The 26,777-nt window shown below is 37.8% G+C and overlaps 2 protein-coding genes across 3 annotated transcripts in view; both read right to left on the bottom strand.

Moving 5' to 3' along the window:
• LOC306868005 (histone H3.2-like) overlaps positions 1-26,777 on the bottom strand; it is a gene marked incomplete at its 3' end in the record, with an annotated part of 468,278 nt that overhangs the window by 242,772 nt on the left and 198,729 nt on the right. The window lies entirely within an intron of this gene.
• The window catches only part of rpgrip1l (RPGRIP1 like), a 35,581-nt gene continuing 32,750 nt past the window's right edge, over positions 23,947-26,777 (bottom strand). For both annotated transcript variants that reach the window (XM_079414155.1, XM_079414156.1), the window contains exon 26: positions 23,947-26,515. In XM_079414155.1, the coding sequence (XP_079270281.1) occupies positions 26,391-26,515 (125 nt within the window). In that variant the 3' untranslated portion in view covers positions 23,947-26,390. The remainder of the gene's footprint in view (positions 26,516-26,777) is intronic.

The following is a 26,777-nucleotide window of genomic DNA, read 5'->3' as shown; positions in this document are numbered from 1 at the left end:
CGCCAAATGGTGCCGTCAGCCCGCCGTTTAATTGCCTTGGCACTGCTGCCACATATAATCACCTGTCATTACTAACAGAGACTGCATCTGTTTATGCGTCTGTCCGAGGTGCCAAAACGTGCCAGTCTTATGGCGGAGACGGCTTTCGCTAAGACCCAGACGGAGCCCCGAACACAGAAGGTCATTCGCCAAATCAAACATCACACATGGGTACCTTATAGACAGCTTTTATTGAGAGACACTTCACCATGTTAGACTATAACGGGACAAACAGGACGTATGAAACAAGCAGAACAGATTATGTGCTGTAATTAGGCCACCGGGTTAGCTTAAAAATTCAAATAAACTCAAAGATATTCACTACACACACTTATGCTAAAACGTTCAAAAAATCCCTCACAAAAGAGTAAAAAATAGCCTTGTCAGCTCTGTTCCGCCCCGTTCTCTTGTGTGACGGGCCGTTCTGCCTACTATCAAAGGCCTGCACTCCCTCGCCTCTGATCTGCAGCCACACTAATTGACAGATTGAGGGATGGAAGACGGTGTTCACACCTGACGAGACGAGCCACTCGCACACCTCAGTGTCCGTCTGTGGCTGCAGCGAGAGGACGAGCACGGGCGCTGATGTATGACTGCGGATGGGTGCCACAGCTGTCGGCTGGGAGGGGTGGCAGAGGGGGGGGGGGGGGGGGGGGGGAGAAAGAAAGAAAGAAAGCTTACACATGAAAGGAAGAATGTTTGAACGAACCAAAGATAGTAAGAATGATTGAATAAACAAAAGAATCAAAGAAAGAATTAATAAAAGAACAAATGAAAGACAAACAAATGTAAAAACAAACAAAAGTAGAAATAAATGACAAATGTAATATGAACAAAAATACAGACAAATGAATGAACAAACAAATTATAAAAGAAATCATGGTAACACTTTACAAAAAGGTTAATGTCATTTAATGCATTATCTAACATTATCTGAGTTACAATATTTATTAATACATATTTTTAAAAATGTTTACAGTACTTTTACAGTACTCATTGTTAATGATAGTAAATTGTTAGTTTATGTTCTCTCAAGTTTATTAACTAATATTAATTAAATTAATAATTTTTTGAAATAAAAATTAAGATTAATAATAAAAAACAAGATTAAGAAATGCTTTAAAGGTATTTAATTGTTAGTTCATGTTAACTATTGTTAACAACTGTAATAAAGAACGTAAGAGTAAAGAAAATAAACAGAAGAATAAAAGAAAATTAATGAAGAAATGAGAAACAATGAATAAATCTGAAACAAATGAAACACAAAAGAATAAAACAACAGAACGAACAAACTAAAAAATGAATGTAAGAGTTAACAATATACTGACAGAACGAATATAAGAAAATGTGAATTAACAAAAGAACAAACAAAACCTTTCAGAGCAAACAAAATAAACAACAAACGATAGAAGAAATTAACAAAAGAAAAACTAAGAATGAACAACAGAAGAAATAATGATAGAATAGAATGAGTAAAATATAGATTGATTGAACGAAAGAAAGAAAGAAAGAAAGAAAGAAAGAAAGAAAGAAAGAAAGAAAGAAAGAGGTGTGTTCTTCTGTAATGTCACATGTTGTTAGAATTATGGTCTGATGTGTTTGCAGGCAATGCAGGTTTGAGTCTGGCTTGCAACATTCCTTAATCTCAATGTTTTCCTTTTCTCTCCACTGTTAGCATCATTACAAAGGTGTCAAACAGTAATATGATGTCCAGTCTGTCTCAGTTTGTAGGCTAATCTCAGAGATGACAGGAGATATAAAGACCTCCATTAGACTCTCTCTCACCGCTGGTTGCTTTGACATGACCTTCAAAACCTTTTTACCACCATAAACAGACATTTATAATCTCACACAGAAGCTTTGTGCTGAAGTATGATATGGCACATTGTGAGTACTAAAGCTGGTAATGATCTCCCACACACACATGCACTCGTTCACTCAAGCTGATGAAAGGAAGAGGTCTCGACCACAGAGCACGTTTTAAGTAAATTAATAGAGTAGGACAGGCTGAAGATTGCCTGTGTGGCTCTCTGCCCAGTGCTACAATAATAGCCAGTGTGTGTGTTTGCTCTGTGACAGAGAGCAGTAGCAGGATGTGACAGGCCCCCCTCGGCCCTCACGGCTCCCCAGCTTTGACCCACCACCCAGCTCTGCTCCTCCACAATGTGGCCGCTGACAGGACCAGCTGTGGTGTGCGGCCGAGATTGATGAAATTTTCATAACTGTTTCCCTCGAGTTCTCCTTCACCTTCAGGATAATTTATGACCTGCTCACCAGCCTCCAAGAGACAATATGCTTGCCTTGAAATTAACTGTAACAGTCTTGTAGGTTGTAATTAACAGCGGTTCACGGAGCGAAGACGCCAGCCGTAGCGCCAACTGCATCAGCATGAATAATTGATGCCGTTTCCAGGGGAAATTAAGAGCTCCTAACATTATTGTTTCCACACACATGTCCACTTTGGTTAAAGTCAAACCGTGCTCACCGAAACCGATAAAATTCCATATGCAGTCCCATGACATAGTGTGCCTGGCCATGACACACGGCTCGCTGATGTGGCTCACAGATGTTGCTCGTGGGTTGTGCGATTGGCTGAACGCAAACTGCGCGGGACGCCAATCTGCAACGCGTAGATCATGAGTGGGTCATATTTCTGCTGTTTACACATATTTAGATTAATTATTCTTCTTCTCCCAAGCTATTACTATGAAATGTAGTCATAAGTCAGGTTTGTTGGAGCTGTAGCCTAGTGGTTAGCATGTGCTCTAAACAGCTGTGGTGCTCATGCGAGAGACTGGAGTCAGGCCTACATCAAATCCTGATTACATTTATTTGGCTTAAGTTATCCAATACGAAAGTTATCCAATATCATTATTCTACAACCAAAATAAACACTGCGGTTTGGTCTGGGTTTGACATTATACATTTGACATATTGACATTTCTAAGTTTAGAAAACATTTCTCTCTCTCTTTGGTTGCATAAAATTGAATGTAACTTTTCGCAAAATCGATACTTCCTATAATTAAAGTCTGTGAGAACTGGAAGTTGCTGCCAACTTCAGTATTGCAACGTATTACCAACTGAAACGAAATATGGAATAGAGGGTGGGGTTTTATTTTAGTTCTCCTCCTCTCATTTCCTGCTCACGGCAAACTACGGGTTAGAGGAAACTCAGGCCATCAAACTTACATCATCTAAGAAAGGAATGCCATTCCAGAGCGGAAGCAAATGTTAAGATTTTGATTAACGATTACAAACCTTTCTTCAGTAGATTCACTTGCACAGATTAAATATTCACTTTAAGACTTTATGTGGGTTTAAAATTTGTAAAATTATATAAATGGTTTGGTTGCATCGGTACTTTTTAATCATGATAACTCTCAAAAAACTCTCAGATCAAGACAGGTGGTGCTGGGGAGGAGGAGGGTTAGGACAATTCTCATGGTGTACAGTACTGAGCTGGACCAGGGATGTGTTTCCCAAAAGCATAATTTGCTAACTATGGTGGTAAGTTCCATTGAACTCTATTGATAACGACAGAACTTGTGACCATACTCGCTTTTGCGAAATGCACCCCAGGTCAGGTGGATGTAAATAAGACAAGAGACAGGAAAGAGAGATCGGCTGGTTGTGTTGCTGGCTTAGAAGAACCAATCAGCTACTCTAAAGATATTCTTGATAAATTGTGTTTGACAGAACAATGTCACATGTATGTTCTGTTCGGTTTCGGTTTTGTTGTAGTTTCCTTGTTCCTTTGTACCTAGTTTCCTTTGTTCCTATTTTACTGCCACTAATTTGTTACCTCAGTTACTCATTGATTTGATTAGTGTCTGCACCTGTTTGATTGGTTTGTGTCAGTGTATTTTTATGATAAAATTCAATATGACCCTCATCATCTAAAATTCAGTTGAATTTGAAGTTACAAGCAAAAATATCCTTCTCCTGTCTAGTAGGAAGCACTGTACAGTACAGTATTTTTGAGGTTTAGGTCGCGTGATATTAGCATGCCACCTGGATACCGCGCAACAATGTTCTCTAATTTGGTAATTAATAAAACAAGCTCAAAGACCATTTAGAAAGTAGTGTTGACATTTCTTCACTGTTCACCAAAAATAATTGTAAAATAAATATTGTTTACAAACAGTTTCCTCACCATTCCTTTTGTCTCCCATTGGTCAGTCAAACAGACCACCCTGCCCCAAACGTACGCCATTGTTTGAACCACTGTTGCTCTGCATGTACTGGTAAAGAAAAAGTATTTTAATAATAATAAAATGCATATTTTTAAGTCAAAGATAAGGTGCAGTTTGTGATGTACACAGCAAAAATGATAAAAGAGAGGGATGGTGCAGGACATATAAAAAGCAAATGTGCTAGCGTGATGCACTAGAGAAGGTGGAGCAGATGGGTGTTGATTCCCCCTTCATTTATCAAATGTGGCCCACCAGTGCTTCTTTGCCCTAGCTCTCATCTCCTGCCCCCTGCCTGCCCTAAAGTCCCTCATCGTTTAGTTCAAATGCCCATTATCATGTAATAGCCTATCTTAAATAAGCCCACATAGCCCCCCCCCGCCACTGCTCCTCCAGATCGCTCGCCCGCGCTGATGACGCCCATCTTTAACTCGGGTAATTCAGAGCTTTATGTTGGCGGGTCAGTGTGAGGTCATTTCCTGGGTGGGTGTGGAGGTGTCAACCAGGGTCAGGGGTCAAAGGTCACACACACACAAGACTTCATGGTGCAAGTGGGCCATAGTGAAAGGTGCTGTCACTAGATCAAACAAAGACACAAAGTCAAAGGTCTGTCGCAAGGGTCGAGATCTGTTTCTCGGATTTCAATTCCGCCACTTTCATATGTAGACGTAAATCGAATAGCAATGTGAGTTTGCAACGTTATCTCAAGACCAGTTCATACGTATTTTACAAAGTGGCTAATTCAAAATAATTTGTACAACCTCTCAATTTTGTATGATTTGTCTAGACCCCAGTGATGGGTAGGTTAAGGGGCAGGGTTAGGGGTAGATCATTCGTATGAATTCATACGAATTGGGGAACTTGTAAATTATGTTCAATTTAGCAAAAACTCCCATGAAAAAGACATCTCGGGAAATATGTACAAACTACCATGAGATCAGATTGGAGTTAGTAAATCAGAATTCAGGCGATTTTAACTCATAATTGCACACTTCAAATAAGAGAAGTTCACATCTCATTCAATAAGAAAATATAATTGATAAGATACAATTTATTATTGAAAACTGAGGGGAAAACAATAGAAGTGTTAAATTTTAGACTTGCTAAACCTGTGCAATGAAGGATTTGTCAACAGATGTTTAAAACCTCAACATTTTAACCTCAGCTCTGAACGTTTTGCAGTATGTGACCCTTCTTTGAACCACACGTCCCATCCAAACATGTTTGAACCATTGCAATGAGGCCATTGACAGGCTTTGAGTAACGCTTGTTCATGCTCACACAAAACAGAGGCTGGATTGGTCTTAAGATGTCCTCTGTCATCACTGGTCTGTTTAGACATTGTGTTTACGGACAGATGACAATACCTGTCTTCTAGTGTGGGCAAAAATGCAACTTTGTGACTCCAGGTTAGGGTTCAGAGAACGGCCATTCAAATAAACCAAGCCTTTATAGCAACACTTGTTTACCTTGGATATTTTTGAATATAAATGCACAATGTATGTATTTGCAAAATCCCATTTTCACTTGTATTTCTCGATTGGTGAGTGTTAGTTTGGGACCCTTGCGTTTATGTGTGTACAACCGAAATGCCACTCTGGTGCCAAACATCGAAACAACATAAACTTTGTATAGGTTTAATCGAGCTAATGTCTATATAAAGAGCTTTACATTAGTTAATGTAATATGAATGCCCTTGTGACAAAGAAGTGCACTTTAGCATTCTTTTAAAAGAGCACTTAATGCAGAATATACTGTAAAATAATATACTTTATTAGATTGAATCCACGGTAAACTGAATTATTTATTAAACTGCTTACTTAAAGTAAAAAATAAATCAAAATTGATCAGTACAGTGTAAATACTATAATATTGTGCATAAATTGTAAGTGCAACTTATTCCAAACTATATTTAAAAAAAAATGTGTAATTCAAATGGTTTGCTTCAACCCCATTCAGAAATGTTAACCACCTGCCTCTATTAACTTCTATTAAGGACCCGTTCGACATTTTGTCTCATTGAATTTCTTGTTTCATTCAGAAATACATCAAAATGTTTTAATGTTTTATATTGTCTCGTGTTGACTTTAATAGTATATCATTACAAGAATCCCCACCAACAGCAGACGCTCTAAACTCAGCAACGCTCCATCAGTGTCAAAGTGTGCCGGACACATTCAAAGCATTATATGAGGTGTAAAACATTTAGAAACATGCCTCTGAATGCTGAAGGAGGTGCAGACAAAAGTGGCTCTCAGGGGTCGATCATCAACAGACTGGCGCAGTAAAACATCTTGTTCCTGCCCCCTGTTTAAAATGCCAGTGAGCAGCGGACTTTTCTTTGTCCGCTTCTGTAGATCTTCAGTGAACCAACTGTTGGCCTCACGCTTTGCCATATGCTGCCTATACAAGAGCTCTCTTCTTCTCTTTTGCTGCTTAGGAAAGAAAATCTGTTCAGGTTTCAGTCCAACAAGCGTTAGTGATGTTGAGTGAATGAAGTTTATAGAGCCTTTTCTGGAGAATCACAAAGAAGGACAATGTGAGATTCTGAAAGTTTGTTGTCATTAGATACTGCCATGGAAACCAATAATAGCCTCTGATAGTGATTAAATATGGACTATCGATAACAAATATAAATGTATATAACACATTCGGACCTGAAATGAGCCGCATGAAAAAACAAAATTAAAATGCTAATAAACACAAACCTATGCTTGTTTACTGTAGCACATTTTTTGGAAATTGAGATTTATACATAATCTGCAAGCTGAATAAATAAGCTTTCCATTGATGTGTGGTTTTTTAGGATAATATTTGGCGGAGATGCAACTATTTGAAAATCTGGAATCTGAGGGAGCAAAAAAATCGAAATATTGAGAAAATCGCCTTTAAAGTTGTTCAAATGAAGCTCTTAGCAATGCATATTACTAATCAAAAATTAAGTTTTGATATATTTACAGTAGGAAATGTACAAAATATCTTCTTGCAACATGATCTTTACTTAATATCCTAATGATTTTTGGCATAAAAGGAAAAAAAAAGATAATTTTGTCCCCTAAAGTGTTTTTTTTGGCTATTGCTACAAATATACCCCAGCGACTTAAGACTGGTTTAGTGCTCCAGGGTCACATATTTTAAAACATAAGCCTATTGTTATTAATTACTTATTAACATCTTTCATTATTATTAATAAAATAAACAATACACTGATTTTTTTTTCTTATTTTATAAATACGCAATAATACATTATGCATTTTTAATATATGTTACTTTGGTTTATTTTACATTCGGCAGCATAATAATGTCTGACTGGATAAATAAGCAGTTATGCCCAAGAACAGTCCTTAACCATAGTAAAATCACTGCGGTGCTTGAATTGAACTCCCCACAATACAAATGACATGTAGACTGCCATTCAGAAAACCATCAGGCTGGCTAACAAAACAAGAGAGTCACAGAGTATCCATCTCCATCAGCGACAAAAGCCTGTTTCCGAGCGCGCTGGCATCTCCAGCGGTCCTGAGGAGTCGACAGTGTTGGGCTGTCATGAGCGGACAGTGCAGATATATTGTGTTTGAGAGCGCTACGGCAGAGGTCAGCCGACAGACACAGAGGTCAGGACAGCTGAATATCACTCGACCCTCCTGCTGCTTCATTCACATGTCATGAGGATGAGGACCGGTTTCATATTCCACAGAAAGGCTTGCAAATAAACTTCATAGTTTTATTGTACTAGGCATATCTAATTTCTCTCTCTCTCTCTTTGAAGTCCATTATAAACAGCCTTATTATGGCTGACAACTCAAATTGCTTATCCTTGTTTCTCTGCACACATCAATTACAGAGAATATCATCACATGAGCTTGTTTGTATTTGTGGAGTGCAAATCATGTCGCAATATTAGTTTGACGTTCCTGGCATCAACATCTAGGCAGGAGACCTGTCAAAACTGTCAGAGTGACGAGACAGCCTCGTGCAGCAGACATGCGCATAGCGCCACATCAATCCCTGCCACGTGCACTTCCTGTGCATGAGTTCATCTGATGCCTCAAACAAACACTCACTCTCAATTAACACGTGTGTATGTCAGACAAGTGCCTAAAACAAATGAGCAACAACCAGCAAACCTGACTTTGCACACAAATGGAGCTCAAAACAGAGTCTGAAGAGTGAGAATACATTGTGCTTACACACAAACTTTAAATAAAGTTTTCTTACACGGTGATGAAAGAAAAACAATAGTTTCATTGAAAGAAACGTGCTTGTTTGCAAAAATGTATCTACACATACAAGTCTCTGCTTAAAATTATGATTGCAGGGGCAAATTATTGACTAACAAAGTATTTTCACAAGTTTCCCCTGCACAATACTATGCTATGACCTCAAAACATTTGTTTCATAGTAAACTAATACATGTCGACGATTGTATAATCAGTTTTATACTGTATGTATGGCTTTTCTGATGTAGTAAACTTGCTCGGTGGCGCACCTGGTACAGTTTTGTACCTTTGGTATTGGTCTGATACAACACTAAAAAAAATCTTGAAGACTTGTAGAAGCAATCTGAAACGATGGGGATGCTTTCAAATGCATTTTTACTTCATGTTTACACCGCTTTTAAATGCAATAAATAGCTCCACTCACAGACATATCATTTCTTTTCAAACTGCCGCAGTACGCTAAAGTAACAGCTAAAGTAATAAAACATTGCTAGATTCATGTTCATCTGTTTAGTATAAAACCGAATGCGTTTTTAGCTCCACTCACTGGACATATCATTTAAGTGTCACAAAATTTACATATTCATATTCCAGTCCTATGTCTAAGATTATATACAGTATGATGGCTTTAAAACGTAACAGTACAAACAGAGAAATGGTTCTGAGTCATTTGCCATCATTAATTTCAATAATTACAATCTCTTTAGAGTGTTAGTTTAAAAAAAAAATAGAATTCCCATGTAGTTCTAAAGGTGAGGTGTGGAGTCAGCCTCTGACCAGGTTACGTTTGATTGATTCTGTTGCTATATTTTCTCTCTGTTGTAACATTCTCTCAGTAGAGGTTTATGTCATAAAGGCAGGAGGAACACAAGGGCCAAGCGGGCGGCCCACCACACTAAGACAGCCATAAATAATGGATATACTGACTCTCTGCCCTCAAGGGTAAATGGAAACAAAAGGTTCAATCAATCATTCCAGCCAAGGATATAGTCTGCCGATCTACCTTAGCTGCCGCAGCTAACCAACACAAACACTTATCTACAGCACAATATTATCTGCTATACATCTAATGAGACCTGTAGATTTATTAAAGAAAGAAAGAAAAATACATTTTGCTTTATGCATTTTCTTGTATATATAAAATTCACAATTCTGCATATTCACACATGAAATGTAATTAAACATTTACCATCTGGACAGAACAGCTAGCTTGCAGAGTAACACAGATTTCAAGTGTAATGTGAGCCTGTTCCAAACACAAATGTCATCGCACACAAAGCTGAATTGAATAACACAAGTCTGCTAGAATACTTCACATGTAGCTACTTCTGTGCAAACGGGAAGGAAACAGAACCTGTAAGACACAAACACATTCAAACGGGTTGTTTTAAGAGCGAGTTTCTGTCCGGACAAGCATACAGACTGTTCTGAGAAATATTTCAGCACTGCCGCTCAATCCTCCATCACCCGGCGCAGTGGATGGCAGTAGATTTCCAGTGTGTTTGGCAGCTGGCAGACAGATCACTGTATTTACTCAGTTAAGCTGTCATATACACTACCTACCTGACACCCGTCCCAGAATCGCCCTGATCACATAAAGCTGTCAGCGCAGACAAACACAGTGACAAACTGAAGGCTGAACCTACAGCACCTCCATCAAACCTGAAGCTCATTTGCCTCCTAGTCGCTAGAAATGGAAGGTTGGTGCTACTGGACTCCTGGAATGTGCTGATAGCTCAAATACACACACAGAAGCTCGCTGGGGTCTCAGGGGTCAGAGGTCAGCAGACAATGTGTGAGACTGTATAATGTGGCAGTCAGATGACAGTGCTGATATTTAATATTACATGGGTGACTATCAGGAAATTGTGGCATTTGACTGATATAATTAATAGTATGGCATACTTTGTATTATTTGATAACTCTTTTTAATGCAAAATAAAATGATGTATTTATGTTTAAATACTCTACAGTTACATGTTAATGGGATATGTAGACCTAAATATTGCTTTTTTCTGAAAGAGAAATGTCATACTGCTACTTTCTATGCCATTTTCCCTTTTCAGCCCTGTTATGCTGTAACATTTCCTCCTAAGAATATTGTTTCATCTTTATTTATTTTAAATAAATGCTATAAATTGCTCAACAATGCTGACTGTAATAGTAATGATTAAAAATAATAATAATCTGGTGTATCTGAATGATATGCATGACTTGTCTTTGTTCAACACTGTTATGCTGTAGCTTTCCCCAGTTAATATTTTTGGGGGAATTTGATATTATCAAAGTCTTTCTGGCTGCATGCTTCAAAAAGAGGCAACTTACTTTATTACTTCATTATTTCATCAGTTTTCACTGATGTCAACCCTGTGAATCTTAATCGTTCAGCTCTTTTTTAGGGAAAACATGTTTGTAAAATATTGTTGACAAAGACCAGAAGAACACTGGCTGTTATCTGAAATAATTTAGCCAGATAAGGTTATTACTAGTTGTATTTGCACTGATATTCAACCCCAAAACATTCCATACCCACAAACAAAACACATTTTTACATTTGGTCTATAACCCTATAATTGCATGATTTCTCCCTACTAACATTTGATATAACTGTGACACCCATTAAGTGATATTTGGACTCTCTCATTGGCAGGAAGTGGAACTAATAGTTAAAAAAAAATCAGTTTTGTTAATTTTACACAAATTGTAGTGTTCATTGAGTTAAACTTTTCAACCCTGCTATTTGAAGATGATGTGTAAAACACATGTCTGTTGTTCATTTTCTGTTTATCAAATATAAACTAGCATTTAGTTAGCAAATTAGCTTAAATCAACCCTGTGAAGCTCAACAGTTCAGCTCTGTTATAGGAAACATATTGTAGATAGCATTGTTCTTGACAAAAATCAAAGTGATTTGAATACTTCCAGCATGCAGTTTTACTGTGAACAGAAATTAAATAATGCCGCACTTAATCATGGAAAATTATAAGTGATTCGCAATAGTTATAGTAATAGTTTAAAAACTATTCAAACTCCATATTTGTTGACTATCAATCTGAATACTGGTATGATGTGTTATAGCCCTGGTACTTTGGTTCTGAGGTGGGAACATATAGTAATTCATACAGAAAGTCTCTAAAAATATCTACAAAAGGATTACGCTAAACCATGTTTTCAAATACAGCAAAGCTCTACTGTATTCAGCTGTAACTTCTCAAGGTCTTGTATCCTGGAGAAGGTTCTAGGTTAGATGGATGGACCATTAAACAAAGCAAGCCATACACATTCATGTCCACATTCAGTTGAAATTAATCACTAACATTTCACACCCTCTTGTCCGAAGCAAAGACGTCTAATGTCTAACCCAAAAGGCAATAGACTCCTTAATTTATTCTGTTTATTCTCTTAAGGTGTGAAAAGGCATGCTTATTCACGCACGTAACCGTCACGAGCGTTATAATAACGCTAACTATCGGTCATTCATTCACAGAGGTAGTGATATAGTTGAGGAACATTTTGGCCCTTCGGTGCAAGAACACCTTTTGAATGTTTCAATCAAATTATTCAGTGTAAACAACTATGATTTGTTTTGATTGTGAAATGAGAATAGCATTAGTGTCACTTCCTGTTGCATGAATTAACAATTAACCACTGGACTGACGATATGCTGTTAAATTGAAACAGTGGGTTTTCACATAAAGTCATCCTTTTGGTGATGAATCCAGTCTCATAATAAATAACTATCAATGCATACATTGATATTTATTATATATATATATATATTGTATTAATTTATTTGTAGGCAAGTTTTTTTTTTGTTATGCATGTAAAAAATATTCACTGCAGTAAAAAGTGTGAAAACTAGTCCTGGTTTCCTCTAAAATATTATATATATTTGATGAAAATACATTATTCACCTTCGTAAACACATATTTTGTAGCAAAATCTCCAGTTCATATATCACACACACACACACACTAACACACACACAGACACACACACACACTAACACACACAAAAAAGCCACTTCAAGTGTTAATCTCAGGTTAAACCAACCCAGGTGGTGTTTGAGAAATGACTGCCAGTGGCGGCAGCGGGCAGCAGACAATGGGCAGGTAATTTAAATGTGGATGGGGGCAGAGTTCATCTGTCTCTGTAAAGATCATTAATATAAAGATTGATCTGTCTGTCTGTCTGTGTGTGTGTGTGTGTGTGTGTGTGTGTGTGTGTGTGTGCGCTGTACCTGTGGGGACTCCAGGAGCTTTAACACAGCTGTAACCTCCAGCCTGATGAAAGCTGTACAGATCCATGGCTCTTGATCACTGATGAATGCATCACTCAAACATGCTTTATCAACACGGATGCCAGAGAATCACGCACATGGCTGTGGACCCATCTCAGTGGTCTTGACATTCTCAGCTTTATTAAAATCATTCCATAATATTATCTTTTTGATATTAGTTATATTTTAATCACCCAAAAAGTAATTTTTAGCTGTCCCACATTTTCTCTTCAACCCTGTTACTGCATGATTTCCCCCTATTAAAAATGGAAAATCACTTTTGATCCTTCTATTGACTAAAAGTAACTTAGCAACTACATGTCTACTAACTCTCATTTAGAGTGTTAGTAGAGTATTAGTAAACTGATAGGATTAGGTTAAGTTGACATTTACTTGAAACGTTACTTATAGTCAGTAGGATGTCTGTTGAGAGAACACCACAGTAAAGAGTTAGCAGATATTAATCAGACAGTCTACTAACACTAATGAGAGTTTGATGACATGTATATGTAAAGTTACTGATTGTCAACAGAACGCTCAAAAGGACAATCAAAATAAAGAGTTACTGGAAAATATTATGAAATGCATACATATACACACATATATACACACACACACATTTCACGAGTTCACACTTACATATATTTAGCACGAGTTACGTAATGCGTATTTGGCGAGTATGGTAATACGTAGTTGGCGTGCTGTCCTGGGGAAGGGCTCTGAGCTCGGGAATGGCCCGAACCCAGAGTATCCCCCCGTGGTATGGTGAGAACTTAGTGATATTGGTGGAGAAGGGGTGGTGGAGGGATGCTGATAGACCGTCAAATGAGTGGAGGCATGTCAGCTGTATTTATGTCCGTGAGTTGATTGACTTGATTGCGTACCACTTGTGTTTAATTAGGCTAAGTATCTGACGTGCTCCTCCCGAACTTTGTTAATAAAACATCATATATACGTGAGAAGTCGTGGCCTAATGGTTAGAGAGTTGGACTCGTGATCCAAAGGTTGCGGGTTCGAGTCTCCGGCCGGCAGGGATTGTAGGTGGGGGGAGTGAATGTCCAGCGCTCTCTCCACCATCAATACCACGACTGAGGTGCCCTTGAGCAAGACACCGAACCCCCAACTGCTCCCCGGGCGCTGCAGCATAAATGGCTGCCCACTGCTCCGGGTGTGTGTTCACGGTGTGTGTGTGTTCACTGCTGTGTGTGTGCACGTTGGATGGGTTAAATGCAGAGCACGAATTCCGAGTATGGGTCACCATACTTGGCTGAATGTCACTTCACATTCACACATTCACATATATATATATATATATATATATATATATATATAAAATACAGTGCCCTCCATAAGTATTTGAACAGTAAAGACAAAATTGCTCTGTTGGCTGTGGAGTGAAGACATTTACAAATATGATTAAAAGATGAATATGAGACAAAACTACAGAATGTCACAGTTTATTATTGGGTGATTCAACACATAGATGTTTTAGCAGCTAAGAAGTTCAGCACTTTTAGAGTTCATCCCTCTATCTGATGTGATCATAAGTATTGGAGCAGTTTCCTCACAGGTCTTTCTAAGTGATCAGCTGTGTCCTGTTGTATTAATTCTTCCGATATTAAAAGCAGAAACATGGCTTTCAAATGAAAGATTGCTGTCAAACAGCACACCTAGGTTCCTAACGGTTGAAGAATTGACAGAGCAGCCGTCACATGTTAGATAGTGCTCTAGGTTATTACACTTATCTACAGCACAGTATTATCTGCTATACATCTAATGAGACCTGTAGATTTATTAAATAAAGAAATAAAAATGCATTTTGCTTTGTTATTAATTTTCTTTAGGAGGTTAAGGATATATATACTGTATATATGAAATTCACAATTCTGCATATTCACACATGAAATGTAATTAAACATTTACCATCTGGACAGAACAGCTAGTTTGCAGAGTAACACAGATTTCAAGTGTAATGTGAGCCTGTTCCAAACACAAATGTCATCGCACACAAAGCTGAATTGCATAACACAAGTCTGCTAGCATACTTCACATGTAGCTACTTCTGTACAAACGGGAAGGAAACAGAACCTGTAAGACACAAACACATTCAAACGGGTTGTTACAGAGTGAGTTTCTGTCCGGACAAGCATACAGACTGTTCTGAGAAATATTTCAGCACTGCCGCTCAATCCTCCATCACCCGGCGCAGTGGATGGCAGTAGATTTCGAGTGTGTTTGGCAGCTGGCAGACAGATCACTGTATTTACTCAGTTAAGCTGTCATATACACTACCTACCTGACACCCGTCCCAGAATCGCCCTGATCACATAAAGCTGTCAGCGCAGACAAACACAGTGACAAACTGAAGGCTGAACCTACAGCACCTCCATCAAACCTGAAGCTCATTTTCCTCCTAGTCGCTAGAAATGAAAGGTTGGTGCTAATTTATTTGTAGGCAAGTTTTTTAGTTTTCTTTTTGTTATGCATGTAAAAAATATTCACTGCAGTAAAAAGTGTGAAAACTAGTCCTGGTTTCCTCTAAAATATTTTAGATATTTGATGAAAATACATTATTCACCTTTGTAAACACATATTTTGTAGCAAAATCTCCAGTTCATATATCACACACACACACACACACACTAACACACACACACACACTAACACACACAAAAAAGCCACTTCAAGTGTTAATCTCAGGTTAAACCAACCCAGGTGGTGTTTGAGAAATGACTGCCAGAGGCGGCAGCGGCCAGCAGACAATGGGCAGGTAATTTAAATGTGGATGGGGGCAGAGTTCATCTGTCTCTGTAAAGATCATTAATATAAAGATTGATCTGTCTGTCTGTCTGTGTGTGTGTGTGTGTGTGTGTGTGTGTGTGTGTGTGTGTGTGTGTGTGTGTGTGTGTGTGTGTGCGCTGTACCTGTGGGGACTCCAGGAGCTTTAACACAGCTGTAACCTCCAGCCTGATGAAAGCTGTACAGATCCATGGCTCTTGATCACTGATGAATGCATCACTCAAACATGCTTTATCAACACGAATGCCAGAGAATCACGCACATGCAAGTAAAACAGCACTAACTGTACCGCTAATTTCTGCAGTATTACATGTGGGGTTTTTAGGTCCGATAATTAACACTTCTGTTTTTTTCAGAATTTAGCAGTAAGAAGTTACAAGTCATCCAGTTTTTTATATCGACTATGCATCCCGTTAGTTTCTCAATTTGGTGTGTTTCACCAGGCCGTGAAGAAATATAGAGCTGAGTATCATCAGCATAACAGTGAAAGCTAACACCATGTCTCCTATACATATATATATATATATATATAGTCGTGGGCAGAATTATCTTTTATTTAAAAAAAAGAAATCACAAAAGTCGAACCTTTCATTGAACTAAAACAATAGAAAATGAGGGGGAAATCTCATGACAAATGTTTTTCTCAAATACACATTGGACACCATTATTGGCAGACCTAGACATTCTTATGAGTAAAATATATATTCCCATTCATATTCACAATTTTGAGCACTCCAGGGTGATTATGAACATGAAATTATCCAGCCAAGGAAAAACAAAGTCCAAATTCCTCTAATCACCCATCACAATGAGAAAAACCAAAGAATATATTTCTGATGTGCAGCAAAAGATAATTGAGCTTCACAAATTAGTGAAGTGGCTTTAAGAAAAGAGCTAGAGCAGTGAAAATGCCCATTTCCACCATCAGGGCAATAATTAAGAATTTCCTATCAACAGAAAATGTTAGGAAACTGCCTGGAAGAGGACGTGTGTCTATATCGTCCTAATGCACGGTGAGAAGGAGAGTTTGAGTGACTAAAGACTCTCCAAGGACCATAGCTGGAGAATTGCAGAAAATAGTCTGTAAAGAGTTAGTAAAATAGTAAAGAGTCTTGGGGTCAGAAAAAAAAAATAATAATTGTCAAACAGCCCCTACATCACCACATTTGGGAGGTTTTCAAGATAAATTCTCCTAACTTATCCAAAAACAATCTCCAGCATATTCAGTTATCAGACAGGACTGGAGCTTCAAATGGGACTGGCTTCTATGGTCAGACGAAACTAACCAATGAGCTTTTTAGCAGCAAACACTCAAGATGGGTTTGGTGAACACAGGGATAAAAAATACCCCATGTGTACAATGAAATATACTGCTGTATTTGTGATGTTGTGGGCCTATATTTCTGCTGGAGGTCCTGGTCATCTTGTTCAGACACATGGCATCATGGATTCTATCAAATATCAACAGATAAAAAATCAATAAGTGACTGACTCTGTTGGAAGATCCAAACATGGCCCATTATAAGATTTCTAACCGTACAATGATCCAAACACAAACCTCAAAAACAACACAAAAATGGGTCACTGAGCACAAAACCAAGCTTCTGCTGGCCATTCCAGTCCTCTGACCTGAACCCTGTAGAAAATGAGTGAGGTGAACTGAAGAGAAGAAGCACCGTCATGAAGCTGTGAATCTAAAGGATCTGGAGAGATTCTGGATGAAGGAATGGTCTCTGGTCTCTTGTCAGGTGTTCTCTAACCTCATCAGGCATTATAGGAGAACATTTAGAGCTGTTAAACTGGCAAATGGAGGTTTCAAAAAGTATTGAATAAAAGGGTGCCGTTTATTGTGGCCAATGTGTATTAGAGAAAAACATTTATTTCATAATGATACCCCCCCCCCCCATTTTAAATTCTTATTGTCCAATGAAAGGTTAGATTTTTGTGAATTTGTTCAATAAAAAATCAAAAGGATTAACAAAGCAGATTAATTTTCACAGCCTTCTTTGATCATATTTACCAAGGGTGCCAATAATTCTGATGTATATAAATCAAAACTGTATGTATACAAAAATATATATAAAATAATAATCACTTTGCATTTTGCCAGTTTTAAACAATTTGTAGTGATGATTATATTTAATGAAATTTAACCATTCAACTCAGTAACTGTAAGAAAAATTGTGAAACAAATATTTGTTAATGTTTATTAACTAGAAACCAACATTTGGTTCCAAATTAGCTAACCTATCATGAGTGAGAGCTTAATTTATGTTAAATCCACAACCCTGTTACCCACAATTCTGTTACCCATTCTTAATTTGTTTTTATTTTAATGTATACATTTAATGTTTTATGATTATTTAAGGATTAAAACTAAAAAAAAGAATTAAATCACAGCAATCGATGTATTTATTTTCCAAATTTTAGTAACAGGGTTGAAAAAATATAGAAATTAATACAAAAAATACAGAAATTAAAAATCGAATTGAATGTTTAGTTTATAATTGCCTTGCCTGGTCTTGCCCTGCCTGGTTTGGAGTCATTAAAGACTGTTATTTTGAGTTTACATCCTCGTCTGCGTGTTCCTGTATCCTCCTCGTGTGTGCACCGTGACAATAATATTGTACAAGGAATTTAAATTGAAATTCCATTTTGTCATTTTTATTCAAATTGTAACGATTCTTTAACCATTCATCCCTGTTATCATAAGAAAAATTACAAAAAATCATGTGTGTTATTAATTTACAACACCTATTAACTATAAACCAGCATTTAACACTTTATATTAAATCTGCAACCCTGTTATTCGTAATTTTATAAATGCTATTCATTCAATGTTTTATGCTAATTTAATGTTTAGAATGATATGATATTGTACAGATCAGGGCATCATATGCCAAAATTGGCTAACAAGACTGAAATTTTGCAAATCTCAAATAAAATCAGTATAGAAAGTGAAAAGCTTGCTTAATTTTATTTAGTTTATGATTTAGTAAAATACGTTTAAATGTAGTTTAAACTAGATGATCTACATTTAGCAAAAACACAATTAAAGAAAACCCACACAACACAACATTAAATAGGGTTTAATGGCTTACTTTGTACCCTAAAGTCCCAATTTTATGTTATAAATTTAGTTCATTTAATGTTTTTTTACATTAGCACTAAAATAATGAAATCACACAGATCAGAGTATTATACATTTTAGTATCAGAGCTGAAATCGTTTCAAATGAGAAAGAAAATGAAGAACTCATTTAATTTTGTTTCTAATTTAGCATATGGGTGTGCTGAGGTGTTTATGATAGTATGACATCGAGGCAATTACTGATTTCTTTCTTTTTTATGCAAAGGCAATGGATACAAAAATGTCATTTACAAAGCACTGCTTATATATCGATTCAGACTTTCTTTGCCAATGGTCTCTAAGGACTACTTTCTTTTCAGGCTGTTAAGTGAATAATTGGCCTTGAACAGTATCGCAGTCTGTGGCGTTAACTGTATGACTTCTATGTGAGAAAAGCATTGAGTGAAAAACAGATTAGGAACACAGTCCAATGAGTTTAATGGCTTTGACTGTGCAAGTGCCGTCAATAACATGCTAATGCTTTTACAGTGCTCTTGATAAGAGGCTTTTTATGTCTGTGTTTAAATCAATAAGCTTAAATACAGGCCGGTGAAGGGTTTGTTGTGTGTGTGTGTGTGTGTGTGTGTGTGGGTTAAAGTATGGATCACGTAATCTCAACACAAATATTATACAAGCAGCGGAGTGAGTTAGTGCTGAGAGCGGTACAGTAGCTTAAACGCTGTGAACGATTAACAGTGTGACGGAGCATGACAGGGCTGATTTGAAAATGTAATTTCGGAGGTGACATGCCACGCATACATTCAAGCATTGTTAATAGGGAGCCAATGAAAACACAAGGTCAGGGACACATGGCCTGAGAGTGCGTCTCTTAACCGGAGGAATGTCACAGTCCTCACGTAAGGCTTGACCAAAGTGGCGCTCCTCGTGCAGCTAATTATTACGGTAAACCAGGGCAGGGAACAGGTTTTGAGGAGAGTTCACTGGGCAAGAGGTGCCGACATTACAATGTGTCTTGTGACAAAAATGCCATTAAAAAGCATTCAGTGTAGAAGACTGAGAGGAGGACAGGATCTCTAACGAAAGAGGAAAGAATGGTGCCATAACGCCACCTAGTGGTGGTTTCTGTACCTTCCATGAATCTTATCCTCTTCAGTTACAGTCTAGAGCACATACTACAGTAATGCTAGTTTTTAGACACACCAGATGGTAATAATAGAAATGTATTATGAAATACCATGTGTTTTTGAAGGCTTACTTTGGGTAATACTTAAGGGGGAAGTACCAAATTTTGGGTATCTTTGATAGCAAAACCATATTTTTACATGTAGTACCATGGCAACAATGCTTTTATACTTTTTCATACTCAATTTTGGGGCATCCACCATGGCATGGCATACCATGTATATGTTATTTATGTACTAATACAATACTATATTTTAAGTGTGTGTTATGGAAATACCCTTTTGTTAATAACCATGGTAATATTTCTGGGGCATGTACCATATATAGGGTGGTGATGGCGCAGTGGATAAGACACATGCCTTTGGTGTGAGAGACCCGGGTTCGAATCCACTGTGAGACACCAATGTGTCCCTGAGCAAGACACTTAACCCCTAGTTGCTCCAGAGGCGTGCGACCTCTGACATATATAGCAATTGTAAGTCGCTTTGGATAAAAGCGTCAGCTAAATGAATAAATGTAAATGTAAATATTTCTGGGACATTTTTGTAATACCATATTTGGGTATTAAAATATTTGGATACCATATTTGAGTAAATTTATATTTAAATAATGTAATTTGGGGATATACCACAGCAACACTATTTTTTTTTTTTTTTTCGATATGAAGATAATAATTACATGGAATGTTGGGCATATGCCAAAAACTTGGTAATAGATCTGTTATTATCATGTTATTACCATTTGATACCATCATTGGACCACAGTATTGCCATTATTAATTGTTTTTGGACATACAAGATAGTAATTTCATATAATTTTGGGTATGTACCATAGTTATGCCAAAAAAAGTAATCACTGTTATTACTGAGTTATTACCATCACTGTGCCATGATACCGTGGCTGTACTTTTTAATTGTTAAACATTGTTCTAATAATAGATTTATTCCTGTTTCCACCAAACCTGACAAACGTAGTTTTAACTGGAATTGAAGCTGGTCACCAGCTATAAGAACTTAATTATGATGACCATCATTCAGCATGGCACACTGGTCAGCCTGCAACACTAACCAGCTTGTGCCAGTAACAGACCAGCACTGCCCATCAAAAACCAGATAGGAACTGGTCCAAACAACATCCTCTTTCTCTATAACGCTCTCCTCTTGCTCATCTAAATACACTTCCACTACAGCAAGAGAAATCTGCCTATATTAAAAAAGAGGAAGTGTGATAGAGGCTCCTGTCTTCATGCACCCCTGATCATGCGTTTGACAGGCCTGCGGCACTGGAACGGGCTGCTGGGCAGAGCTTGAGTGGGTGTAATGAAACCCACCGACAGGCCAGTCATATTTAGACAAGTCCGGCGATACAGCCGTCCTGTACCAGAGCACTTCCGCTAAACACAGAGCCGAGTCAAAGGTGAGGAGCTGGAGAGACAGTGGTAAGGGCAAACATCACGCCTCAGTGACCGGAGTGGGTCCGTCTGTCTCGGACATGCAAAGCGCTGGACACGTGTGTTTGAGCTTTAAATGATGCCATTAGCAATTCATGAAAGGTTTAAGAAAAGTCCTGACAGGAAAAGCAACTGCCAGTCAAACCACCATAGTATTATTTATGCATCTGCACCGAAACACCAACGACAAGTAAACTGACTTTCGTCGATGTCAGGAAAAATTTAACAATCACAGACAGTCAAAACATACTTGAAAATTGATGAGATAGAGTTCAGACCTAGGAAAGAAATTTTCAAATTTTTTTTTTTTTTTTTTTCTTCAAAGTTTTCAAATTTACGAGTAATTGTCACAATTGTGGACTGTAATTACCTCAAATGTGAATTTTGAAAAGTTTTAAAAATGACATTAACTGCTTTTAAACTATTGTAATATAAGGACTACAACTTTATTTACACTGCTATACAGCAGCTAACAGCTAACAAGTTTTGGTTGCAATTCCTTTGTGAAAAAATTCCCTTGTGAAAAAGAAGTACTTTAGCATACCTTTAAAACAACTACTTATCAAATAATATACATTAAATAATTATACTTAAGGGCAAAACCCATATTTAATGTTTTAAGACACATAATTGCAATTAAATAAACTATATTATAGTTTAAATTTATATTAAATGCAATTCGCTGAAGTTTGTGCTTTTTGATTGAAAAGGTGATTTAAAATGTACTTTAAAATAAAACTTCAGACATCGTTACAAATTGGACATTATGGCAAAATGCACTTTTTAAAGAATACTTAAGTGTGTTAAGAAACAGTCATGAAAGTTAAGTACACTTAAGAGGCCTTCTATTTTATTATTATACTAGCTATCTGCAAATATGTTTAAAAAATAGACAATACACAACTGACATGACAACTACGCTGTTCATTTTCATCAAATGCATACTGATTTAATCCAAGGGCTCTCTGAAACTGTCCTTTCTAATATACAGCACATGAAAGTTGGGTTTGGACAGCTCAGTTAGTTCAAGTACTTGTGTAGAATAACAGTTATTGGCCTGAAATTTGACATTTACCTGCCTAATGATTTTTGGCTTCTCTAGAACATTCCCAGAACATAAATCTTTAAGGACTATTATTGGTCAACCAGCAAAGTTTCTTTTTTTTTGGTTCCCTCAAAAAAACCTCCTTGCAACATTCTTCGAACATTATTTCATGGTTGTAAAAAAGATTGGTCACTATTTCTTTTTAAATGTGGTTTACTTAGCAATTACATGCTTGAAAATACCTGAAGAAGGTCATGCGACCGAAACGTTGTTAATAAACGTTTTTGATACTTTTTGCATAGTTTGGTAGTGTGCGGGATTTGTTTTTTTTTTATGGTTGTAAGCCTAACTAGCCTACCGCAAACTTATGTATGCTTCAAAAATAACCAAATGGGAACCGAATTCTAACATAATGTGGAAGTTCTATTGTAGTTAGCTAAAACATTGCTTAGTTGAACTACTTTTTAATTGTGACTAAATCTGTATTTTCCTAAAGTAAAAGTCTTCAACGCCGTTCCTAATCTCAACGTTAGCGCTTTTGTCGTGTCATATCACTTATAAAGCTTCAGGTTTAACTAAATGTAAGTGCAAGGTGCCCCCCGAGAGACAGTTAAATTGATATTTCCACGACTCTCTCCACTCTAGATTCATTTAGTATCTGCCGGCGGTAAGTGGCCTTTGTGGGCTCAGGTTATCCATGTCACCAAAATGACACTTCCCTCTTGTCCTAACACGTCTAATTGAGGAGCGGCCCTGTGTCATTTCCCAGAGTGCTCAGCGGTGATTTGACAGATGGGCCAAGAGTGGAAAGGGGGGGGGGGGGGGGGGGCTGGGGGCCACCCACCCGCCTGTCACAGCTGTCAAAGGGCTGCGCTCCAATCATCTTCACATGACAACACGACCCGCCCCACATCTTAACTCTGAATGGCTAATGAGACCCCGTGGGACACCTTTTCTTGTCCTCTTTTCAGGTGGCAGGGCCATTTGCATGATACCAGCAAGAGGGAATGTGCGAAAGAAAGAGAAAGCTGACAGAACTGGGCGGCAGGGCTCAGTATCGACCGATGATATTGATCAAGTCATGTGCTCGGCTAATGATGCTGCTTGGCTGAACACATGAACCCCGTTAGAGAGATCATTAGCCATCCAACATCCAATACTGATGTACAGTAGCTCAGGCTTACTGAAAGCTCTGTCAAACTCACTAAAACATCTGCCAATATGTGTCTGGAGAAAGGTACAAATTATTTTTCATTGTTAGCATGAGTTGGTTTGTTAGCTATGGACTTTATTGACTTTTTTAGCACATGTTCCTTCTTACTGTACATGATTGATCAGAGCAGCAACATTATAAAAAGTGTGTCTTTGTTCATCAAAACATGAAGACTTGTTCCACGCTCGTCCATTGCTAGGCTACTTAATAATGCTAACCAAACAGCTACGGAGTGCATTAGTGTCCACCAACTTTTTCTGCAGTGCTGGAAGTACATTTTCCATTAATTTTTTTGAATTGGGATTTCTCGCAAGTATTCATGAAAGCATTGTAAGCCATGGACCAAACCAACCAGATATGAGGAGAATGGCAACAGTACAAACTTCTTTGTGAAACATTCACGTAGAAAATCTGAAAAAAGACAAAGGTACAAGACTGTACTTAATGGCTTTAATGAGGGAAAGAACTACAATCCCATGGACCCCCGCAAAAGACAATCAAATTAAAACAATGGAGAAATATAAAAGCATCCATGTAAAGATGGTGATAGAAACAATATGTTCAAGTTTATTGCAAAAATATGCATATTAAATATATTCAAATATTTAAGTGTTTTGAGATCGTGGAGAGACTCACAGTAGTTCTGTCTTTGAAGGTTTATAAGTTATCATTAAAAATCATTTTCACTATGAGAACATGAATGGCATTTTTATTTCCAGAACCTGACTGTTGCATTCTATTAGGGATCTAATGGCGCTTTTCCACTGCATGGTACGGCACGGTAAGGTTCACTTTTGGGGCGTTTTCCACTGGGTACAGTCAAAGACTATAGAATACCTAAGACATGTCACTCGTATTGTTTTGAATGGGGAAAAATGCAACGCTCAATATGGCCGCTCAATCGCAGGAAGCCCCGCCTTCTGAATGAAAGAACCAATCGTCAATCAGTAAAGTCAGCGCGTCACTGCAGCTGCCGTTAGAAGTCCCGGTTGCTATAGAAACAGTCAGTGCTCTGAGACGCGCGCTCAGGACTGCGCATGCGCACTGGCTGATCTAGCCTGAGAAATATGCTTTTTATAACGCTATTTGAGCAAAAGAAACAACATTTATGACACAGTTGTTGTCCGATTTCATTGGTGATTTTAAATATTAAATATAATCGTAAGCTTAGTGAACCGTTTTGGAGAATTTGATGGTTCCCCATACAAAGAGATAGGAGCTGCACTTGGATGCCCGAGAGGCGTTTCAAAGATGGCCGCCGAGTGACAGGACTTGTCTTAAAGAGACTTTGGTACAGTATCTGGTACTTTTTTCAGTACCACCTCAGCTGAGGTTCCAAGCGAACCGTATCGTTACCAAAATGTGATGTGTAAACTCTGCTGATCACTAATTGGCCGGAGAAAACGAGGCACAACAGACCCGCTAGATTTAAATCAGCACAGCCAGCGAAGGATCGAATGCAACTGTTTTGAATGAGCGCACCTTTTTTAACAACTCCAAAATGGCTGTTTCGTTGTGTGTTGAGGAAGTACAGACGTTCCTCTCGTTGATAGCCGAGGAGCGGATCCAACGAGACGCGGAATAAAAAAGTTTTTCAGGAGTCACGGCAGTAAAGGCGGCGCAATCATAACGACATGTGAACAATCCCACCCATTCTAAAGTGGCACTAAACTGCAGTGGAAACGCAAACCGTGCCCTACTGAGTCGTACCACGCAGTAGAAAAGCGCCAAAAGTTTGACTGTTTCATGTTGCTAGTACCAAACTCAGGTGATTGGCTCAAAATAATGGAAGTAACATACTCCTGGAACTATGTGCCAGCCAAGCAACTACCACTGATATAAATGTTAACGGCTACAAAGTATCTCCACTTATTATTGACTCTCTTGGTTTTAGCAAACTCTCAAAAATGAAAATGTTGTCAACATTTACTCCTCCACATGCGGTTCTAAACCTCAACGACTGTGTGAAACACACACACCAAAAAAAATATATTTTGAAAAATGCCTCTGTTTTGTTGGTCCATACAACAAAAGTCAATGGGGTCCAAAGTTCTTCTTAATATATTTTATGTTCAGCAGAAGAAAGTCAGTCACTATAAAATTCAAATGGATTCTAAGTTTCAACTTCAAGTAAAAAAAAACCTGAGGTTTTAAGAAAATCAGAAAACAAAACAAAGTAACACTAAAACTCTTTAATACATTACTCTGACATTTTCATAAATATAAAGCATTTACAAATATCAGTTTATAAGGCGGTCTACAAAGGTTTGCAGTGTGTTCAAAATAAAGCATCTATATCTCGACAAAAGATACTAAATCTGAATTATACTCTCTGATGCAGACCCAGAAATATCAAATGATCTGCAGTGCAGATAACAGTAACATTTCACACTCAATTGCACACACCAAAACAGAAGGAGTGTCTGCGCGAGCGCCACAGCTCGACACGCGTGAAAATCAGCATTAGCATTTTAAAGAGCTTGATTTAATCCCATTAAATCCAGTTAGATTTCATTTCGCACCTTCAATAAAATATCGCCGCCTGCCACAGCGCTGCCTAATGAGGCTTAACAGCCTTTTCATTAAGCAAAGTTATTAAAGGTCTAAACATCAGCGCTCCATCAAACGCAACACTGGAGGCCATAAAGAGAAACATTAGGATATGATTTCACACCGTAAGGGATCAAAACCGTGTGATGGCGTTTACATAAAGGTCTGTTTTGTTCCCATATGTTGTCACCGTCTGTAGCGTTTAAAACCAAACCGACCGCCCCGTGCATTACATTTCACTTCGTTTTGGTGAATCTAATTAAAAACAAAAATGATTTAGGGGATATATAATATTGCTGACTGGAAAAAGTAAATCATTGGTTTTGGTAAATTAAACAAGTGCAGTTAGTGGACGATCACGCTCTGGATCTTTCATGATGGATGTTAGAGCCTCCAGAGCTTCGACGGTCACAACTAGATGGCCAATAACTTCACTGCTGTCCTGAACGTCCACAACTACAGTGAGGGACAGAAAAACAACAACAACGTTTTTATGGTCAGCAGATGGCATTTTCCATGAATAGAGACCAAACTGTTTTCTCATTATAAAAAGCATTAATATCATGTTCTATGGAGAAAGAACTACTACATATGTTAGATAAACTAATATATAACATGAAATTAAATAAAAATAAAAATAAAATAAACATTAAATGTCTGTGCCACCTCAGTGGTCTTGACTTGACTATTTGCAAAAAACAATATGACACAGTAATAA

Source organism: Barbus barbus, assembly GCF_936440315.1.
Source record: "Barbus barbus genome assembly, chromosome: 50".
Lineage (NCBI taxonomy): Eukaryota > Metazoa > Chordata > Actinopteri > Cypriniformes > Cyprinidae > Barbus > Barbus barbus.
The sequence above is the reverse complement of the archived record's forward strand: the minus strand, read 5'-3'. Positions and strand labels throughout refer to the sequence as shown.